The 20,186-nt window shown below is 36.5% G+C and overlaps 1 protein-coding gene across 2 annotated transcripts in view; it reads left to right on the top strand.

The window, feature by feature from the left end:
• The window catches only part of stab2 (stabilin 2), a 188,513-nt gene that overhangs the window by 123,499 nt on the left and 44,828 nt on the right, over positions 1-20,186 (top strand). For both annotated transcript variants that reach the window (XM_031898868.1, XM_012959864.3), the window contains 20 exons: positions 2,454-2,539; positions 3,760-3,829; positions 5,598-5,693; positions 6,830-6,949; positions 8,859-9,055; positions 11,178-11,311; positions 11,636-11,766; positions 11,862-11,941; positions 12,420-12,569; positions 13,124-13,267; positions 13,559-13,621; positions 13,699-13,815; positions 15,417-15,470; positions 15,753-15,833; positions 16,667-16,819; positions 17,147-17,212; positions 17,606-17,701; positions 18,414-18,500; positions 19,075-19,186; positions 19,946-20,126. In XM_031898868.1, the coding sequence (XP_031754728.1) occupies positions 2,454-2,539; positions 3,760-3,829; positions 5,598-5,693; positions 6,830-6,949; positions 8,859-9,055; positions 11,178-11,311; positions 11,636-11,766; positions 11,862-11,941; positions 12,420-12,569; positions 13,124-13,267; positions 13,559-13,621; positions 13,699-13,815; positions 15,417-15,470; positions 15,753-15,833; positions 16,667-16,819; positions 17,147-17,212; positions 17,606-17,701; positions 18,414-18,500; positions 19,075-19,186; positions 19,946-20,126 (2,218 nt within the window). The remainder of the gene's footprint in view (positions 1-2,453; positions 2,540-3,759; positions 3,830-5,597; positions 5,694-6,829; positions 6,950-8,858; positions 9,056-11,177; positions 11,312-11,635; positions 11,767-11,861; positions 11,942-12,419; positions 12,570-13,123; positions 13,268-13,558; positions 13,622-13,698; positions 13,816-15,416; positions 15,471-15,752; positions 15,834-16,666; positions 16,820-17,146; positions 17,213-17,605; positions 17,702-18,413; positions 18,501-19,074; positions 19,187-19,945; positions 20,127-20,186) is intronic.

The following is a 20,186-nucleotide window of genomic DNA, read 5'->3' as shown; positions in this document are numbered from 1 at the left end:
GGTGAATGATATTTTTGCTTAAAGATAGTTCTAATTCAAAGGGGGAAACAAATATTATTACCACTGCAGATAGGAAATATTTTAAAATATCAGCTGATTGATTTAGTGGCGAGTGAGAGCCCTCATTTCCTTCTCCTGTACATCCTGCTGAAGAAAGTAAAGGGCAGAACTGTGAGAATGAAATCAGGAGCATTGTCCCTGCTGTCACTTATCAGAAGAAAAACAGCCGTCTCTTTATCACTAAGTGCTATGATCCAGCTTCACAAACACCAATGGAAAGCAGTTCCTTCCTGTGCATGCACAAAGTGGATGGGTAGCATCTGATCAGAATGTAAAGGCGATGACAAAGTAGATTCGGCAGCATCACATGGGTTTCCTCTTGAGATAGGATTGTTTATTTAGAGCATTATTGAAAGCACTCTCTTATGGGATTAGGTGTGAAGTTACCCAGCTTTTATTCCACTTATAACCAAAGTGATGTGCCACTACAGAAGAGTCAGAGTCAGGTTGGTTGCTGTTGGTATTTCTGTGTGTTGTAGCATGTGCCCCTGGGAGCATGGCCTCACAAGGGAAGTGAGCCTGTAGAGGGTTAGAAAAGACCACAGGGTTTAATCTAAAGTCCACAGTGGATGGTATAATGATGGTGAATATGATTATGAACTGGAGGCACACAAGCTGACGTTGTATAACATTTTATATTAATTTGATATTCAACACACACATATGAGTAGTTAGGCGATGCTCCTGTCCTGTACTTCAACCCGGTCAGTTAATAGCAAATATTGGTGGTTCTTGAGACTATATTTATTTCTAATTCAGCTGTAAAACAATTGATGCCCTGGTATTAAAAAAAACAAAACATTGCAATTAAGGTGGTTGTTTAGACTTTTTGCATTCACTTCCTTCATAGTCTAATATTTGGCCAGGCACTCTTTAGCTAATAAAAGGACGGACAGATATATAGAAATATTATGAAATCAGTAATTGTGCTATTAGAGAATATTTAGAGGAGCGACTAAATAATTACCCCAAATCTCACTCGTATACGTCTCAGGCTACACTTCTCACCCTAACTGGCTTTCAGGCTAGACCCCTTCCGGCACACCGCAAACAACAAGAACTAAACATATTCCTATTACAATACTTCATCAGGAGACCTTATAAGTTAACAAGTAAAAGGTTTCCCTCATTACAGTCAAAAAACAGATATTCATTTGTATAAGATAACTTTAGGATAACTAGGATTACTTAGTTACTTATGATCAACAAGCAATGTCACCTCTAATCTTCTTAAAAAAAAACTCTATGACATGGGATGAGATCTGCATTTCCCACAGGAAGTACAGGAATGAGGGCAATCTCTCTAGTACATAATTCATATGGTCACATTTTTACAGTATAAGCATTTTCAGCTAAACTGTCAAAACAAGACAACCAATAAAATGAGAAAGAATTACACACTCAGCTACTATTTCCCCTGTCAGCACATACTGTATTCTCTATATTGGGGTAACATTTTTAAATTTAAAGCCTGATGCAGTTGTACCTGTGCAATGCACTGTTTGTTTTTTAGACAAAGTTTTATAAATTAATTAACCTTACTACAGGTCTAGGATCCATTAACCCAGAAACCTGTTATGCAGAAAGCTCCAAATTACAGGAAGGCCATCTCCCCTAGACTCCCGTATAATCTGTAATAATAAAACTGTACCTTGTACTTGATCCCAACTAAGATATAATTAATCTTTATTTAAGGCAAAATAATCCTATTGGAGTTAATTCATGTATAAATGATTTTAAAGGTTTGGAGATCCAAATTATGGAAAAACCTCTTATCTGGAAAACCCCAGGTCCTGAGCATTCTGGATAACAGGTCCTATACCTGTATAGGAAATAATACAGCACTGCGGAATATGTTGGCGCTTTATAAATAAATGTTAATAATAAATAATAATAAAAGTTTCTGAAGAACATATTGTGTGTCTGCTATGCTGATGTTAGATAAAAAGTCAAGGACTGATTAAAATGCATGTGCCCATGGTATCATTATTCACTATTCCTGTTGGTCAGGCAATGAGCTGGAGATATCCCAGGTGAGATATTTTGTAGGTTGGTTAATATCTGCTGCTATGGACCTGTTGATTTCTGCTCGTGTAGACTGAACATGGCTCTTACTGATAATGGGCCAACACTGAATAGTTGGTCAAGGAGCAGTCACCTCATTTTTCCACTATTGCATTTTAAATACAAATTAAACATATTTAAGGGATACTATACCATATTTGGAATTTTTTTTTAGCTTCTCATTACTTTTCCAGTAATTTGGAGGAGAAAACATTTTTATCCACAGGGACAATTCATAATCTCCATATATACCTACCTCTGCTTGTTTTGTTTTTGAGACACTGAATTCTATAGAATACATTAACATGTCACTACTGATAATTTTGCAGATTGTCCTGGTGGGGCTTCAAGTGTCTGTAACAACAGAGGAACATGTTCAGATGGGATTCAGGGCAATGGAAGCTGCACTTGCCAGGTACACACTATTTCAGGGGTTTCCCGTTTTTGATGTGTTTTTGTGTGGTTTTGATGACAGTAAATTGGCCTTGAACCTCTCATTTTCCTTACGAGAATTGTACCCTGGTGCAGTTTGAGAATCCCTCCCCCCCACATCAGTTTGAGAATCCCTCTTGTTCCTTAACCAAGACCCTCCTCTCATGGTGATAGCCATTTTTTGTACCCAACAGAGTTTCTACAAAATAATCAGGCAAAGCACTCAATTCTTACTTTGCGTTAAATAATGCAAAGAACAGCGCATCTTAATTATGACACGTGTCCTTTTAGTGAATTGAGCATTAAGTCGCAAAAAATAAGAAGCGATTAAATTTTTAACGCATGCTATAAATAGAGCTCGTTTTATCGACCTTTAGTAAATCGGCCCCATTATCTCCTACAGCTAAGCACCACATCTTGCAAAGTGGCTTACCCCCAACACATACCCTGAAATCTGTCCTTGGGACCATGCAGTCCAGGGCTGCCTTGCCCTTTAATCACTACCTGCTACAGGTATGAGTGCTGTTATCCAGAATGCTCAGGATACTGGGTTTCTAGATAAGGAGTGCTTCCATAATTGGTATACTATACTTTAAGGCTACTAAAAATCATTTAAACATTAAAGAAACGCAATAGGATTGTTTTGCCTCCAACAAGATTTGATTAAATCTTATTTAAGATCAAGTACAAAGTACTGTTTTATTATTACAGACAAAAAGGCAATCACTTTTACAAATTTGCCTAAAATTGGCTCTATGGGAGATGGCAATTCGGAGCATTCTGGAGAATGGATTTTTCATATCCAGAATGTTCTGAACCCCATACCTGTACCATACTATGTAAAAACTGACTAAACACAGTGTGTATTCCAGGTACGTGGGCCCAATTGGCGATCCACACTCCTTGCAAATTCTACATACTGTAGATGCACATTCTCTCTCTAATGCACACATAAACAGTACCAGTACACTTCCATATATTATTATGCATTTATATGCAATTATGTATTGAGAAGAGAAAATCTCAGCCTCAACCTGTGTGAGTTTTATTGAGCAAATTGCTCTTGCAAATTTGGCTTCAATATGAATTGTCCAGGGTAAGAATGGCCATTTTTTTGTTTGTTTTTATATCCATTTCACAAAATGAAACCGTCCAGTACTGATAAAGCAAAGTGTATTATCAATCTTTTCAATCTTTTCAAAGGAACACTTTGGTGGAACAGCCTGTGAGACATGTTCTGGGAATAATTTATATGGTGCAGACTGTAATAAAGGTATGTCAACATCTTAAGCCATCTGCAGCCTAGTCATATTTCTTCTCTGGCCTTTCTTATTTGTAACAGCAGAGCAGTCTGGGGCCCCCATTAAGATCCAGCAACCCTGTGCCCTAATTCTGAAGTAACTCACTCTATCCCCTGTGTAGTTTACTGGCTTAAAACAAATTAATTGTAGAAAATGTAACTTTGGGACACTGGGAGAGGACCCTACTCAAGCCGTTGGCTTAATGGCAAGTCTTTACCTCAGCTTTCATTAGGGAAATGTCTGTGACTAGACCCTATGGAGAAGCCCCAGTTCAACTTTAACAAGTAAATTATATAAACAGTTATCCAATATAAATTTTGCCACACAAATTTACACTTCACTGTACTGGTGGTACAGATCTTCTTACACAACCTGTGTAGGTCAATTCAACAGTGGAAAAGAAAATTAAAGGCGTTGCACAGCACGCCATTTTACATGTAGGCAGGGAGCTTACCCCTTTTATTGTGACCACTCGTGCATCAAAGTTTTTAGGGGGCACAACCTTTTGTTACCCAGATGAAGTGAGGGTTACATCCCCCGAAAAGGTTTAGTTTATGCTCAAGTGGTCACACAGGTGTCATATAAAATATTGTGCTGCACTGCTCCTTTAAGTGAGATTTATGAATGGCTGCCAGTGAATATATCAAAATAAAATATCATATCATTCAGATACTGTATTTTAGGACCAGTCTTAATAAAAAGGAGTTGGTGGGGGCAAGGATATTCTTGCAGTAAGGACCTGCATGGGGGGGGGGTTATGTAATAAAAGGCACTAAGTTTGCCCAGATGCAGTAACCCAATTAGCAGGAAATATTTACTGGTCACCTGTTTAAAAGCAAACATCTTATTGGTTGCTATGGGTTATTGCTACTGGGAAACTTGAGTTACTGAGGGCCTTGAACTACATATGGGGGTTACTGTCTGGTTCTGCCTCTGTATCTACAGGGTGACACCTGTGTGTACAGCACAGACATGTCAAATTCCACTTGGCATCTCAGCATTTGAAAAAGTAGCCAATCTACCCCTATATATATCCACATTTACTAAGATACCAAAAACGTCATCTCACAAAAGAAACTGAAATGTATATTGCAAGGTTTCCACAAGAGGGCAGTGTTACACTGAATCTGTTCTTTCCTTTTAGTCAGTTTTCATGGAAATGGTGATCTGTATTATTGCAACAGACAATACAATACAAATGTATACAGAAAAGTACTTAGGGATAATGAAATCAGCTTTTGCCAGACTATTAAATAAAACCCAGGCCTGTCTGATTAATGTATTAATATTAATAATGAGAGGTTGAAATATACAAAAAACATGAATGAAGCTGCATCATGGCACCTACTTTTTGTATATATAATTTTACCTACCTAATAGTTTGAGGGCCCAACTTAATGTCTTTGTCAAAGGTCCTATATATATAGCATGCTTTGCTTCCAAAAACATGTTATACCTGATAGTACAGCTGAACTTTTAAAGAACATGCTCTACAATTTACAAATGAGTTTTAAGAGCCCAGATGTATGGCACTAGGACATCTATATTTCTATAGAGGCAACTTTATGGTCTGCGCTCCTCTCATTGTTTGTACGTGTATCCTAATACAGAGTTCGATAGACTAGCAGGAATTTTCTAACTCCCAAAAGAATAAGCACATCCCCCCCCCCATGGTTTATCCAAGCGCTCACCCTGTGTGAGCTGCCTACATTCTATCTCACGTTTGTATTTTTCCTACAGTTTGTGACTGTGTTCATGGTGTCTGTAAGAGTGGCATCAGTGGGGATGGTACATGCTCGTGTTATTCTGGCTACGATGGACCAAAGTGTGATCAGCGTAAGTGGGATATGAGTTTTGTGCTTGTTATGTTATATTACCTTGTCTTTGCACTCTGAATTGAAAATGGGTAGTATGTATGTATGTATGTACTCATGTACGTGGTGCTGTACAGTAGAATACATTAATACAAACAGGGGGTTATTAAGATAATAATAGATAAATACAAAGGAACGTACAGAGACACAAGGGAAGAGATGTAGTGAGGAGCAGAGGAATAGAGGGCTTTGAAGGTTAAGAGAAGAAGTTTGTAAGATATTCTTTGTTTAATAGGAAGCCACGATAAGGCCTTTAGTAGGGGAAGGGCCTGAACTCTCCTGGATGAGAGGAGGAGAATTCTGGCAGCAGTATTTAATATCGACTGTAGGGGGGAGAGATTGGAGTTAGGGAGGCCGGTTAGTAGCAGGTTACAGTAGTCAAGTCGGGATAGGATGAGAGCATCCATGAGCAGCCTAGCTGTTGCAGTAGAAAGAAAGGGACAGATTTTGGCAATATTGCGTAAGAAAAAGTGACAGGTTTTGACAGTGGTGTTAATGTGGTCAGAGAAGGAAAGACTGGAGTCAAATATCACCCCTAAACAATGCGCCGAATCGACGGGGTTGATGAGGATGCCATCAATAGAGATAGAAAGGGGGGGGGGGTAGGACCAGGCTTAGGCGGAAAGATCTTTAGTTCAGTTTTTGTTAGGTTCAAATTGAGGTGGCGTTGGTTCATCCAATTAGAGATAGCAAGGAGGCAGTTAGAGATGGATAGTATGAAAAAGGAATACACATTTTTCTGTATGCACAATGAAAAATGAAATGTAATGTGATTATAAAATCAATGACATTGTTATTGAAATCAGTATCTGTCTTTTACAATTTTTTTCTGTCCTTATACTGGGACATATGATATAAAGTGCAAAATGTCACCTTTGCCAGAAGGACACATTTGTGCATTAACTTTACAATGATGAACAGGAGTTATTATGCCACTACAAAACTCAAACATCAAAACTGGTGAGTGATAGTATTGATAAAAATGGGCCCACTAATTCCGAAAGGCTGTTAGTGCTACTTCTAAAGAGATTCTAGTGCTCCTGTTTCCCCAGAATATATACTGTATTTGGTAAATTACCATTATCTGTATCCTCACAGCCTTAAAGGAATGTGCAGCCCTGCAATGCAGAGAGAATACTCGCTGTGTAAATTCCAGCACTGGAGCCCTAGAATGCAGATGCATGCCAGACTATGAAGAGAAGGGGGATAAGTGTGAACGTAAGTCTCTTACTTCATCAGTTTAATATACCAAAAATCCTTTGCTTATCATAACTCCCTTGACTCTTTACTTATGGGTTTCTCCCTAATGCACTATGAATCTCTTTAAAGGGTCATTTCTCTTTTAAATTAACTATATATTTTAACACAATTTGGAATTTGTGTTTATTTTTAATTTTTTGTGTTTTTAAATGATTAAGCTTTCTGTTCAGCAGCTCTCCAGTTTGGAATATCAGCTGCTAACTGGTTACTAGGGTCCAATTTACCCTAGCAACCAGCCAGTGGTTTAAATGAGAGACTGAAATATGAATAGGAGAAAGATAAATAATAAAAGGTTACAACCGTTTTTATTTTGCTGCCAGGGTCAGTGACCCCCATTTGAAAGTTAAAACAAGGCAAAATGGCAAATTATTTCTCACCTATAAATAAAAAAATAAAGGCAAGTTTAAAAGTTGCTAAGAATAGGACAGACAGGTGAACTACCCCTTTGTTTTTAAAACAGACTGTAATGATTATAGGGATGTTTCTATGATAAAGGTGGCCATACACGGACCGATTTTTTACTTACAAACGACCGATTCCCGAACGATCCAATGGAATCGTTAAGTTATCGTATAGTTGGTGGTGTACGAACGATCGTCGGCCCACTAAACGAGCCAACATTATCGTCCCCAAAATCGATCGGCCAGGTTTAAAAATTTTGGTCGTTTAACGATAAAATCTGCCAGTTGGTGTGAGTGTCAGACATTTGTCTTTCAACGATTGTTCTCTGCGCATGTCACGATTGCCAGCAGCGGAAGTCAAAGACATTCGATCGTACGTAGATGTACGATCGTATGTATTTTACGATAATGATGCGACGAAATCTTTCCCGAATTATCGTTGCCCGTGGATGGCATATCGTATGGGAACTCGATCGCCATACGATCGTTTGTTGATATAATCGTTCATCGCACAACGAGCGAAATCGCCTCGTGTATGGCCACCTTTAGTCATGAAATGTACGAGATCTGTCATCAAAGGCAGCAAAGGCTGCTAAAATCACTTAAAAAGTTAAAATAACCCATCGGATTGCCACCAGTATGAATTCATGCAGTTTCAATCAACAGCTTCCTATAGCCCAAAGAATGCTCTGATTTTTGGCCCAGTGCCTGGGTGGCCAGATCAAGTATAGATCCACTTGCTTGGTGATCTCACCAAATGAATGGATGTTTAAGTGAATAGACAGAGCAAGTGTTTTAGCTGTTCCAAAAATTTGCAGTTCCCAATTGCCAAAAAAATAAGTGACGTAACTATAGAGAAAGTAGAGGGCCCAGGAGAATACGGCCAGTGAGGGAGACCTGTGATTTCATGTGCGACCTGTAATGCTGCAACAGAATGTTTTTGAAATTCCAGATTAGGCTGCAAAATTTTTTAAAAAAATAATTGTATTAAAATAAACAAGAAATAAAACATCAAGCCTAAATGCAGAGTTTGATAAAATTAAAAAAAAATCTAAATGAGCAACTGAAAACCTTGTGGCTGGATGTGACCCTCAGTTGGATTTATACGGCCCCTAGAGTGCCCAAGCATTCCATATATATCTTTACATGACATCACTGTTTGTTTAAAAAACTGTTCCAGGAAGGCAATCACATGTTTATTATTCTCTTTATACCATCTTCCTCTTAAGTTGGGGACTGAGCAAAGAATTAAAAAAGAAATCCTTTGGTCTCCCACCTTTGAATTATAACCACCTCCCCCACTGCTGGATCCCTTCAAGTTTAGGAGTCCTATGACACTGATGGCATTCTGTAGTTCTTGTGTATCTACAACTGTTCCCATGACCATCTTAGTTACGGTATGGGACATACAATTTAGAATTTAAAAAAAATTCTAAACCTGATACAACATATCTCTTGCTTTTCAGCCATTAATCCATGTTCTCAAAGAATCTGTCACGAGGCTGCAGAATGTATATACTTAGGGCCAAATCGACACAGGTGCTCATGCAACATTGGGTACAAAGGCGATGGCGCTGTTTGTTTACCAATTGACCCCTGCCAAGAAAATTTTGGAAACTGTCCTACTGATACTTCTATTTGCAAATATGATGGGCCAGGAAGGGTAAGTTTTCACTTACAGTATATCAAGAACATGCACATTTGCCATTACAGTTGGAAAGGACATAATAAAGTTCAGGTTCTGTACGTTTGTAAACAAAATTTTATTTGATTTTTATTTTGATCTGATATTTGAAAAACAAAGGGACAGAGGCGTGGCTAAAGCCCACTGCGATAAAATAATATTTACATGTGCAAGCATATGTGCAGTCATTTTATGCAAAATTGTGTTGATGATGCCTGCATGCATCTACGCCTAGGGGCTGATTTACTTACCCACGAACGGGTCGAAATGAGTCCGATTGCGTTTTTTTCGTAATGATCGGTATTTTGCGATTTTTTCGTATGTTTTGCGATTTTTTCGGATTCTTTACGAATTTTTCGTTACCAATACGATTTTTGCGTAAAAACGCGAGTTTTTCGTATCCATTACGAAAGTTGCGTAAAAAGTTGCGCATTTTTCGTAGCGTTAAAACTTACGCGAAAAGTTGCGCATTTTTCGTAGCGTTAAAACTTACGCGAAACTTTGCACCTTTTAAGTTTTAACGCTACGAAAAATGCGCAACTTTTCGCGTAAGTTTTAACGCTACGAAAAAAGCGCAACTTTTTACGCAACTTTCGTAATGGATACGAAAAACTCGCGTTTTTACGCAAAAATCGTATTGGTAACGAAAAATTCGTAAAGAAGCCGAAAAAATCGCTAAACATACGAAAAAATCGCAAAATGTTCGTTTTCAAGTCGGAACTTTTCCAATTCGGGTCGGATTCGTGGGTTAGTAAATCAGCCCCCTAGTCTTGCATGTCACATTTAATCCCAACCCTCTGTGCCATATTCAGCTTTAGTAAATGGGTTATTTTACATCATGGAGGCAATTTTATTCATCATTTTCTGCTTTCTTTGCCTTTAGTTCCCATATGTGCTATTAAGTAAAGAGTCCACATGACCTCCACAGACACAGTATTTTTATATTTCTGCATTATGCTAAGAGTGAGTCATTGCCTTTCATGCAGTTAGGCAGCCTCCCAGGTGTTCAATAAAGTCTTAGTTTTGGCCACAGAACATAGGAATTGTATCTTTAAATATATTAAAAATAGACCTACATTTATCATTCAGATTGGCTTAGAGATTACTAAACAATTCTATCTGTAGCAAAACAAATGTCCTTTTTTTTTTTTTAGTAATGTACTCACACTTATCTATTTACAATGCATAATACATGTAGAGTTTATAAACTAGGGATACTGTAAAATCCTTTTAGATTTCTGATATTGCATTATATCTTTGGAGATGTTATTGACTTATTTCTCTTCAGAAAGATTTCTGCACTATCACACTATTGGTTGTGATATAATAAACAACATATTTGGAAAAATGGGGCAGTCCATACAAAATGAATAATTATGTATTAGCTTTTATGGGTAACAAAAAATTTCCCAAGTATTAGCAAACCTTTGCTGTATTTTAGTTATTGTTACCCAATAAAACTGTTAGAAGGCTCTGTAGTGGAAGGGCCACTTGGGACTATTGTTCTACAGAAAAAAATGATGCTGTAGCTATGCTGATAGGTAATCATATGGAGTAGAGTTTACCCTAAAGGGATACAAATACCTGTCATCCAAAAGTCTGGAATATCAATTCTATGTAAGGTTAATTTATGTCCGCAAGAACAGTGAGCAAAGTGCAATTTTGAGCCATGTTTTTTCCACAACTGCACCTTTTTTCCCCCCAGAATTCTGGTATCATTGTGGATGCAAATGGGTGATTCTCATGATACAACTGTGCTGTGCCTAACACAATTTCGACAGATTTTCTAAAATAGATGCAACTGTGTGTGTTGCAAATTGGGCACAATTGCCTGGCATCATTTCCATTGTTTGGCGTGTGAGTGACATGTGCATACTATTCTTTTGAAGCAAATGAGCTGTGGCAATTGTCTGCACCTGAATCAGAATGAAAGGCTGGAAGGACTGAGCACAGTATATAGAATAAAATTCTAGTGCATAGAAAGCATGATTATGATGATGAGGAGGAGGTTTATTAGTTTGTATCCTGTTTTGAAACACATGTTAAAATGTTCTCTTACATATGATTATAACACTAAACCAAATAATGTATCTATTTTCAGTCCCACTGTGAATGTAAAGAAGGATACATAAACTTTCAGCCTGGATTAGGTTGCCAACTCATAGATGTCTGTACAGTCAAGAATCCATGCAGCAAAAATGCTAATTGCACTACAATTGCACCAGGACAAACTGAGTAAGTACTTTCTGTTGATTTAACAGACCAGGCTCAGAGGCTACCTCTCATCTTTAATATTGTTTAATGGAAAAGCACACGTTTGTCAGCACTTGACCCACGTAGAGCATATAACTATTGTTGATTCCTTTTCATAAGTTATAACAGATTGCATATTTGTGTTATGCTTTAGGCCCTTTTGGATGGCATTAAGCTGCACTATATTCATACTGTATCTCAAATGGATTCACAGTGGAAATAGAGTTATACCTGTCCCAAAAGCTCAACCTTCCTATTTGAGGTCATATACTAATACTATTTCAAATTTTGTTTGCTGTTTTATAGATGTGTATGCAAGAAGGGCTATATTGGGGATGGCACTGTATGCTATGGAAATATACTGGAGCGCATGAAGGAGCTCAATACTTTGCCAGGCCAATGGCAAGGGAAACTCTCGATCGCTATATCTTTGTTTGGTAAGTATTTTTGTTTAATACTATGTTTGGCATATATTTGTGTTTTCTTTTTAGTGAAGCAGTGTGCCTAATTAATTTGTTTTCTTTTTATAAAGAGGTGTATTCCTGGCCTCTGTCTACTCTGGGACCTTTCACTGTACTGGTGCCCATAAACAAGGGTATCCGAGGGAAAAATGTGAGTAGTTATTTCTATAACCAATTACTTCCTCGGCAACATGCACTCTTTATGGCCAAATATGGTTACAGATCAGCAGCATTATTTCTGTTATTACTAAGCATCACATACCTAGACCTGTCTTTTTACCATGTTTCAGAGTGGTATTTAAGTCTCTCTTCCCCCATCCTTGTAAACTGCCATGGCAATATCTTTAGACTTTTATGGGAGTCAATAACATAGCAGTGTATTACACATTTATTAACGTTTATAGGGAGATATTTCTTAAAGGGGTAGTTCACTTCTAGTATGTTATAAAATGTACTATACCTTTACAACTTTATAATTGGTCTTTTTATTGTTTTGTAGCTTTTGAATGATTTGATGCCTTCTTTTGCTTTTTTTCCAGCTTTCAAATTGATAGGTAGATTTTTCCAATAAACATTCATTTTATTCACTGTATTAGTAAAATATGTATACTTCTATGTTATTGTTCTAGGTAAAGAATCTGATAACTGATAAAGAGAACACGCTCTACTTTATTAAGCTTCATATCATTGCTGGCCAATGGAGCAGTGAATTGTTCAACACCACAGATTTAATTTATACATTGACTGGGAAATCAGGGGAAATAACTTCCGGAGAAGTGGTGAGGACTTCTATGTATTGTTAAAGCAGAGCTAATTAAAAGTTTGTGATATACTAATGGATGCTGTGCTTTGGTTATATTCTCTGTCCAAGAACCTGGTTTATACTGTATATCAGAAAGAGAAAAACATGTCTATAGTAATATCATTTTAACTTGCTGGAAAATTTTACACACCATATTATAGTATATAAATTGACTCCTAAACTAAAGCAACCTGCATTGTGGTACCTCTTCATAACAAATGGAATGGAATACATTTAGAAGAAACGCTAGTCAAAATATGTCTTATAGAAGAGAAACCTAAGCTAGAGATTACTTGGATAAGATACCTTTTACAAATACTTCCATAAGATTGCTTAGTTAGTCTGTAAAGTTCCTAGTTTGGTTACATTAGAGATGTTATTATTATTGTTATTAAGATAGAAGTGCAACACCATATGTATTTATCAGAACAGAAGGCCAACAGCAAGGCTTACTGCATACCCTGGGTGGGCATTATTTCTGTTTACCTACTCAGAGCAAGAAATAAGTCCAGGATTGTTGTGTTTCTGTAGGATGATGAAATTAAAATAAGAATTCATGGAAGCAAGAAGAAAGGGAAGATACTGCAGAAAAATATAATTGCATCCAATGGGATCCTACATATTATTGATAGGGCCATGGATTATGTGGAACCGACACTGGAGAGCAACCCAAAAGTAAGCATACCTTAATATCAAGTACAATTACCCATACTATCTAAAATAAGTATATACTGTAAATTATTTCCTTACAAACAGTGCGTGTCACAGTTGTGTCATAACTGGTGCTTATTAATGTCATTTTTGTCACATGACTCAATAAATAAATCATGTCCTATTAGCGCATTTTGCAGATTCTAATTTTAATCTATGAAGACCTCATTTTATTTGTGTACATATGCTTGTCCTGAAGAACAAACTCTGCCAGTATGTATGCCAATGCTAATAAGAACTTTTATTTTATTTTAGGAGACAATCATGTCAATTCTACAAGTCAATGGTAGATATAACAGATTCAAGTTACTTCTAGAGGTAAGAAAGTGTCACCATATTGCACGCAATAAGATTTCTAGTATTTGTATTGATGCAATAAAATTCTGTCTTCTCAGAAAGCAAATTTGGGACCAGATTTAGAAAAGGATGGACCTTTTACTGTGTTTGTTCCCAATAATGAAGCCCTGTCTGCAATGGAAAATGGTACTCTAGATTACTTGCTCTCCAGTGAGGTAAATGAGATGATAAATGTATGTGCATTTTGTAAGATATCTTCAGCTGTTCCACTGGTACCTAGTACCAAGTACTATATTCAGCCAGTTAGAATCACCACCCCCCCCCCCCCCACCAGCGTCACTGGGCCCTGAGGCAGAAGCCCTGGTGGGCCCTGCACCCCTAGTCCGACCCTGCCTCCACACTCAAATGCCATTAAAAAATCAGTTTATGACAGACAGTTTATACCACAGAGCTATTTTCGCATTACACAAACCCATCTTGCATACAAGTTCAGTGTTAATAAACAAAAAAAAATAGATATAGCATGTTATTCAATAATTAAATAGCTTGTCTAATAAAAATTCATCTAAAATTAATAACAGTATAGTGTGTGTATGTATATTTTTAATTATATTTATATAGTGGCTACTTGTGTATGCATCATGTCCATTAAACATTTTTTCTATCACGTTTTCTTTACACCGAATAAAAATAAATCTGCCCCATAGAGCATGGATGATGTTTTATTTGTTGCAAAAAAGAACAGATTACTGAACAACGGAGCTTGGTTCTGAGAGCACTACATGTGAAAAAATATACATTATATATCATATAAGTAAGAATCAATAGCTTAACGCTGTGCTCTTCACCTTCATTATATTTATCTATTAGTGCTGTTCTACTTTACTAAACCATTGCACATGCAAAAATCAAAACCTTTGTGTCCCCTTCATTTACTCCAGACCAGTGTCTCTGCCTGACATTGTCAGTCTCGACACTGGATAGTAAAGTTGAATACACGATGGTGCCATATTCCTATCTACCATTGTTAAACAAGGACTATTTCAGAGATTACAAGTGTATTTTATTCAGAGCACTAAAATAAGATTACCAATTGCACAGAGTTTTCTAACACCTAATAATTGTTTTGGTATAGAGATGTAATAAAAGGCACTAAGTTTGCCCAGTAACCCATAGCAACCAATAAATAGGTGACCTGTAGATTCTACTTGTTGATTGTTTGCTATGGGTTACTGGTCCTGGGCAAACTTAGTGCATTTTATCATAAAACCCTGAATATGTATTGTTGCTTCTTTTGAAAAAAAACAAAAAAACTATCAAGACATTTTATATGAATCCTGCTAATAATAATATAACTATGTAGCAGAAGCGCACGTGGCCCAGTAGTGTGAGTGCCAAAGGAAATCACTGAACTTGAAAAAAAACTCATACCACTGGTACTGCATAATGACAGTAGAGTACACAGACAGTGTTTGTTTGCAATTTCTGATAACAGGTCCCTGCAAATATCAGCATTAAATATTTACTGAGGCATAATCAAATGGTAAGCACTAATAAATCTCATATTGTATGCTGGCCAAACCAAACACCGGGCACACATAGATCAGTTACCTCAGAGTAATAGGTGATATCTACAGGCTTTGTATCAACACTGTATCGATGTTATTCATGCTTTTTATTTTATACAGTATATATAATAATAGTAAATATAATTTAATATATATACTGTATATGTATATACAATACGTGCATGTCTTTCTAATACTGCATGTAATAAAGACAATTAACATTTTCTATAAAAATTTTTGGTACTCAGGGATCAAGGAAACTCCTGGAGCTTATGAGATACCACATTGTTCAGTCAGCACAGGTGAGTCTGAGATATTGTTACCCACTGCATTTAAAATACCAGGCTAAACTATATATACAATGCACAGGCTTTTATTAAATGGGCAGATCCTTATAATTTTAGAAATACATCAATAATTTTTCTGGCCATTTCTTTTATTCTAAAAGTGAAACCGATAAAAAAATAGTAAATGTTTTGTCACTTTACACAAATACCTAATAAAGGATTTACATTTCTAAATGTTTTTTTACTACTGTGTTATATATATTGCATTACTAATATTTCACCCTTGTTTTTTCCTAGTTGGATGTTGCAAATATTATCTCAGCCACCCACATTATGAGCATGGCCAACCAACTCATCCAGTTTAACACAACCAAAAAAGTAAGTGCAGAAAATTGAGCCAGTGAAGTAACAAACAGGGATTACAAGTAAACAAACCACCATTCATGTCGTTTTTAATTTAAAATTAAATTTTGCTAAATTTTTCAAGTTTTTTCAGAATGGATAAAGGAAAAAAATATATATATTTTATTTGAATAAAAAGCAGTTCAGCTTCCCTATGGTTTAGTCCAAAGTGAGTAAGGAATAGGATTTTTAATACAAATTAGCTTTCTACCTCACCTCTGAGAGAAAACAAGAGCACAAGATAGAGATGAGGGAGTGGGAGCCATAGGTCTGATGATGATCCCTGAGTTAGAACATTGTATAGGAAACTCTCAGTTGTTTGTTGAATAACTCACAGCCACAACAAACGAGGGGTGTTAGAAAGAGCATGGCTGCCTCAGGTTACAAGTTTACCACACACAACCCCCCTTATGTTTATGATGAGAACTGATGAGGAGCTGTGCGACTGTGTGTTTACATTTTCTTGACCTGTATTTTGTAACTGTCTAAAAGGCCCTTGTATAAATATGAATGTATTAAAGTTCCTGCTAGGAATTCTTTCAGACCACTGGCCAACATAATCTTGCCAAAAAGACTTGTACATGATTCAGCTATTATATAGATTGTTTACATATTATATTACAGAACAACAAGAATGGTGCTACAATTTTATCTGTGAAGATGAAAACATATGACTAAGTCTTCCAAAATCTGTTGATACAAACACAAGCACATAGGAATTTTTCATTTCCATGTGGCTGTTCTGACTAGAATTTCTGTTTTAAACAGATATCTTTTCTGTGCTATAAAATGTATTGTTGTTGTTTTAGGGACAGATCCTAGTGAATGGGGAAGAAGTGGAAGAAGCAGATGTTGCAGCCAAAAATGGCCGTATTTACACTCTGGATGGAGTTCTTATCCCGCCATCTATACTGCCCATTCTTCCACACAGATGTGATGAGTCTAAATATGAAACTCAGCTTGTAGGTGAAACATATACTTTATTTAAAATGTTTACGTTTACAGTCTATAAATCCTTAGGGATATTGTTCTATATACTCTGCTAGTTTTAGTTCGACATTTTAATATAACCATAGCTTTGGCCAGAACATATATGCATAATCAAGGACCATTAAATGGAAAATACATCCTATATAAGTGAGCCTATTACCAGGCAAAGTCAGATTACTGTTTGCAAAAAAATGGATATGAAATCCTGTGTTATAACTGTCACTGAACTTAATGTTGATCATGTTTCAAAACAGTAATGGTGAGAGCCTTACACGTTACTTTATCTTCTCAAATTATAGGGATCATGTGTTTCATGTAGCTCTGTGCTGTTTCTGAGTTCATGTCCACTGGGAACTGAGCCATTAGTAAGTATATTTATTATTGTTTTACTCCTGCCTATTATATGGTTCTTTGTGTGCCAAATATTTTAGCATTGCAGTGTTAAAAATGCTGGTACTATATAAAACAATACTGATAAAGTTGTTGCTGGATTTATGGTCAGAAATTGGGACAATTGCCCTGATATCAACTGACAGGATGTCAGCCTTAGGGTGGGCTCAGGACTGAAGACCCCTTTTCTGTTCAACATTTGACAAGACCCGTCTTAGTTTAAAACAAGATTACAAATATACAGTATATATATATAAAGTTTCTTTTAAAACTTTGCATGTAATTATGAAGCAGCTAGTACATTTGATTTGGTTACTATATTTATATTGTAGAGTAATAAAATATATTTGACTGTTTTTACATTTCAGAATATTTTCACTCAAAAATGCAAGTACAGGAATACTATAATGGGGAATGACTATGAGAGACATGGATGCTCTAGGTACTGCAACGTAACAGTGAAGGTAGGGAATTGCAATAATTATAATAATAATAATGAGTAAAATAATTGTAAATCAGTAAAAAAACATTTTGAGCATTTTCATTTTCTAGTATTACTTGGCTTTTAATTTACTTTTACTATGGATAGACTAAACTGTAGTATTTTTATTTTTATGTGATCTGGAACAATGTTGTTGACCTGTTTAGTGTGGCTATAATCATTTATGTACCTAGTAATGAGGATTTTAAATTTGAAGAAAAATTTATTTTTATTCCAAAACCTTAGCTAGGTAACATTTCCCCTATGAATAGTCTGAGAGGTTTCTAGCAGCCTTGGTAAAATCTAATTTTGAATAAAGACATATAAATCTGGCTTCTGGATCTCTTATTAGCAGAAGTAGAAGTAAAATCAGCTATGGCTGTAAATTTCCCCTCTAGGGTTGGTCAGAAAAATGTGGCTACATGAATTGTCAGAAATAGGAACATTGAAGCCTGTAGAGAAGTTTATTTGGTGTTCAATGACTGCTGGTGTCCCTGAAGGACAAATGGAGCATGATAGATAAAGGTTTCCTGGCAATACCAACTGGCCCTTTGCTTTCTTTCCAAAATAATTGCATCTACAAAACCTCATGACATGTAGTTTAACTGAACCCAATCAAATTACCAGCATGAAGGCTTAATCATTCTCTCAGGCTAGACAAAGAATCTGATACAGTATATTTTTTCTGATCTCAGGTTCCCACGTGTTGCAAAGGTTTCTATGGCCGAGACTGCAGACCATGTCCTGGTGGTTTTATTAACCCATGTTCAAGAAATGGAGAGGTAACTGGTCTATCTCTGGTACTATGGAATTTGTCCTCCAAATTACCGATATAATGCCAGGATTTATTTACCCTACCAAAACTGACCCTTCAGCAACTTTCCTTGATATCATCCTGGATATTATGCAATATGTTAATGTTTATCTTGTCAAGGAATAACTGTTGGATAGGCCAGTTTCATTGAAGTGGTTTATTCACGTGAATGGAGTAGACAGACAAACGTAGTGACGTTGTCCCTAAACATGCTACTCAAAGTTTTAGCATCCAAGTCCTAACATTTATATGGTTGAAGTTACACAATACTTTGTTATCTTTTGAAAACAGACAAGAGGTGGAGAAGCCCTATAGCTAATGCAGCCAGGCTCCTCTCTGACGCATACACAAAGGGTGGAGTGGGCTATTTTCGTTGGAGGCCCCTCCATTAGGCAAAATCAGCATTTCACAGTTTTTGACAGAACAACAATTTTCAACATATTTAAAACACTCCTGTATTAATTGATATGAACAAGATGGAGTACAGAAAGCAAGATGGTTTCTTTTTTTCTCTAACAATCTGCTCTGGTGTTTCCTTACAGTGTATGGATGGATGGAACGGAAATGGAACATGTATTTGTGATATAGGATTTAACGGAGCAGACTGCCGACGATGTACAGACAACAATAAATATGGACTTCGATGTGACAAAAGTAGGTAAAAGATAACAAGAGGGGGCATTTAGTAAACTGCAACTTTTTTTGGGTTGGGATTTTTGCAGCAGAAAAAAAACAATTTTTAAAAAAAACACAACTTTTCTATGTTTTATTATGCAACAAAACTGTAAATCTGAAAATGCACCAGTTGAGATCATGTAGACATCAATGGCATTTGCCCCTTTTTTACAACTGGAAGATCTTTCCTTGCATTATGGTTTTAGAGATTTTCGGAATTTTGAAACTGGCTTTTGTGCAACTGTACGAAAAAGTCGCAGTCACAGTTATGCTTTTTCAGTTCAGATCTTTTAATAAATTATACAGGTGTATACAGTATAAATATATATATATATATATATATATATATATATATATAGCTGTAGAGAGAGTCCGCACTCACAGGTCTTAAGAAAATATAGAAGTTTTATTCAAATCAACATCTAACGTTTCGGCTGCATCCACAGCCTTTCTCAAAGAAAGGCTGTGGATGCAGCCGAAACGTTAGATGTTGATTTGAATAAAACTTCTATATTTTCTTAAGACCTGTGAGTGCGGACTCTCTCTACAGCTATTCCATCTATTATTTTGGGACTGCACCCAGGCTCCCTTGGACCTACTTATACGTGAGTGCCTGTCTTCTTGCAATATATATATATATATATAAGAGAGAGAGAAATAAATTCATAGCTGAAACATGTACTCATGTTCCATTGCCTATATTATCTCAAGTAACTTACCCTACCAATTTGTTACTAGAATGTCTGTGTGTCCATGGAAGATGTAATAACCATGTAGACAGTGATGGGAGCTGCCTGCCTTCATCCTGCGCAAGTGGATACTCGGGAAAATTGTGTGACAGGAAGACCATTCCATGTGGGCCTTTGGTTACATTTTGCCATGCACATGCTGACTGTGAATACAGCGATGGGACACCAAGGTATTGCTGTTCGCACAATGGTGCAATCTTTACATATACATGTTCCAAGGACTTCTCAAT

The sequence above is a fragment of the Xenopus tropicalis genome, chromosome 3 (genome assembly GCF_000004195.4).
Source record: "Xenopus tropicalis strain Nigerian chromosome 3, UCB_Xtro_10.0, whole genome shotgun sequence".
Lineage (NCBI taxonomy): Eukaryota > Metazoa > Chordata > Amphibia > Anura > Pipidae > Xenopus > Xenopus tropicalis.
The sequence above is the reverse complement of the archived record's forward strand: the minus strand, read 5'-3'. Positions and strand labels throughout refer to the sequence as shown.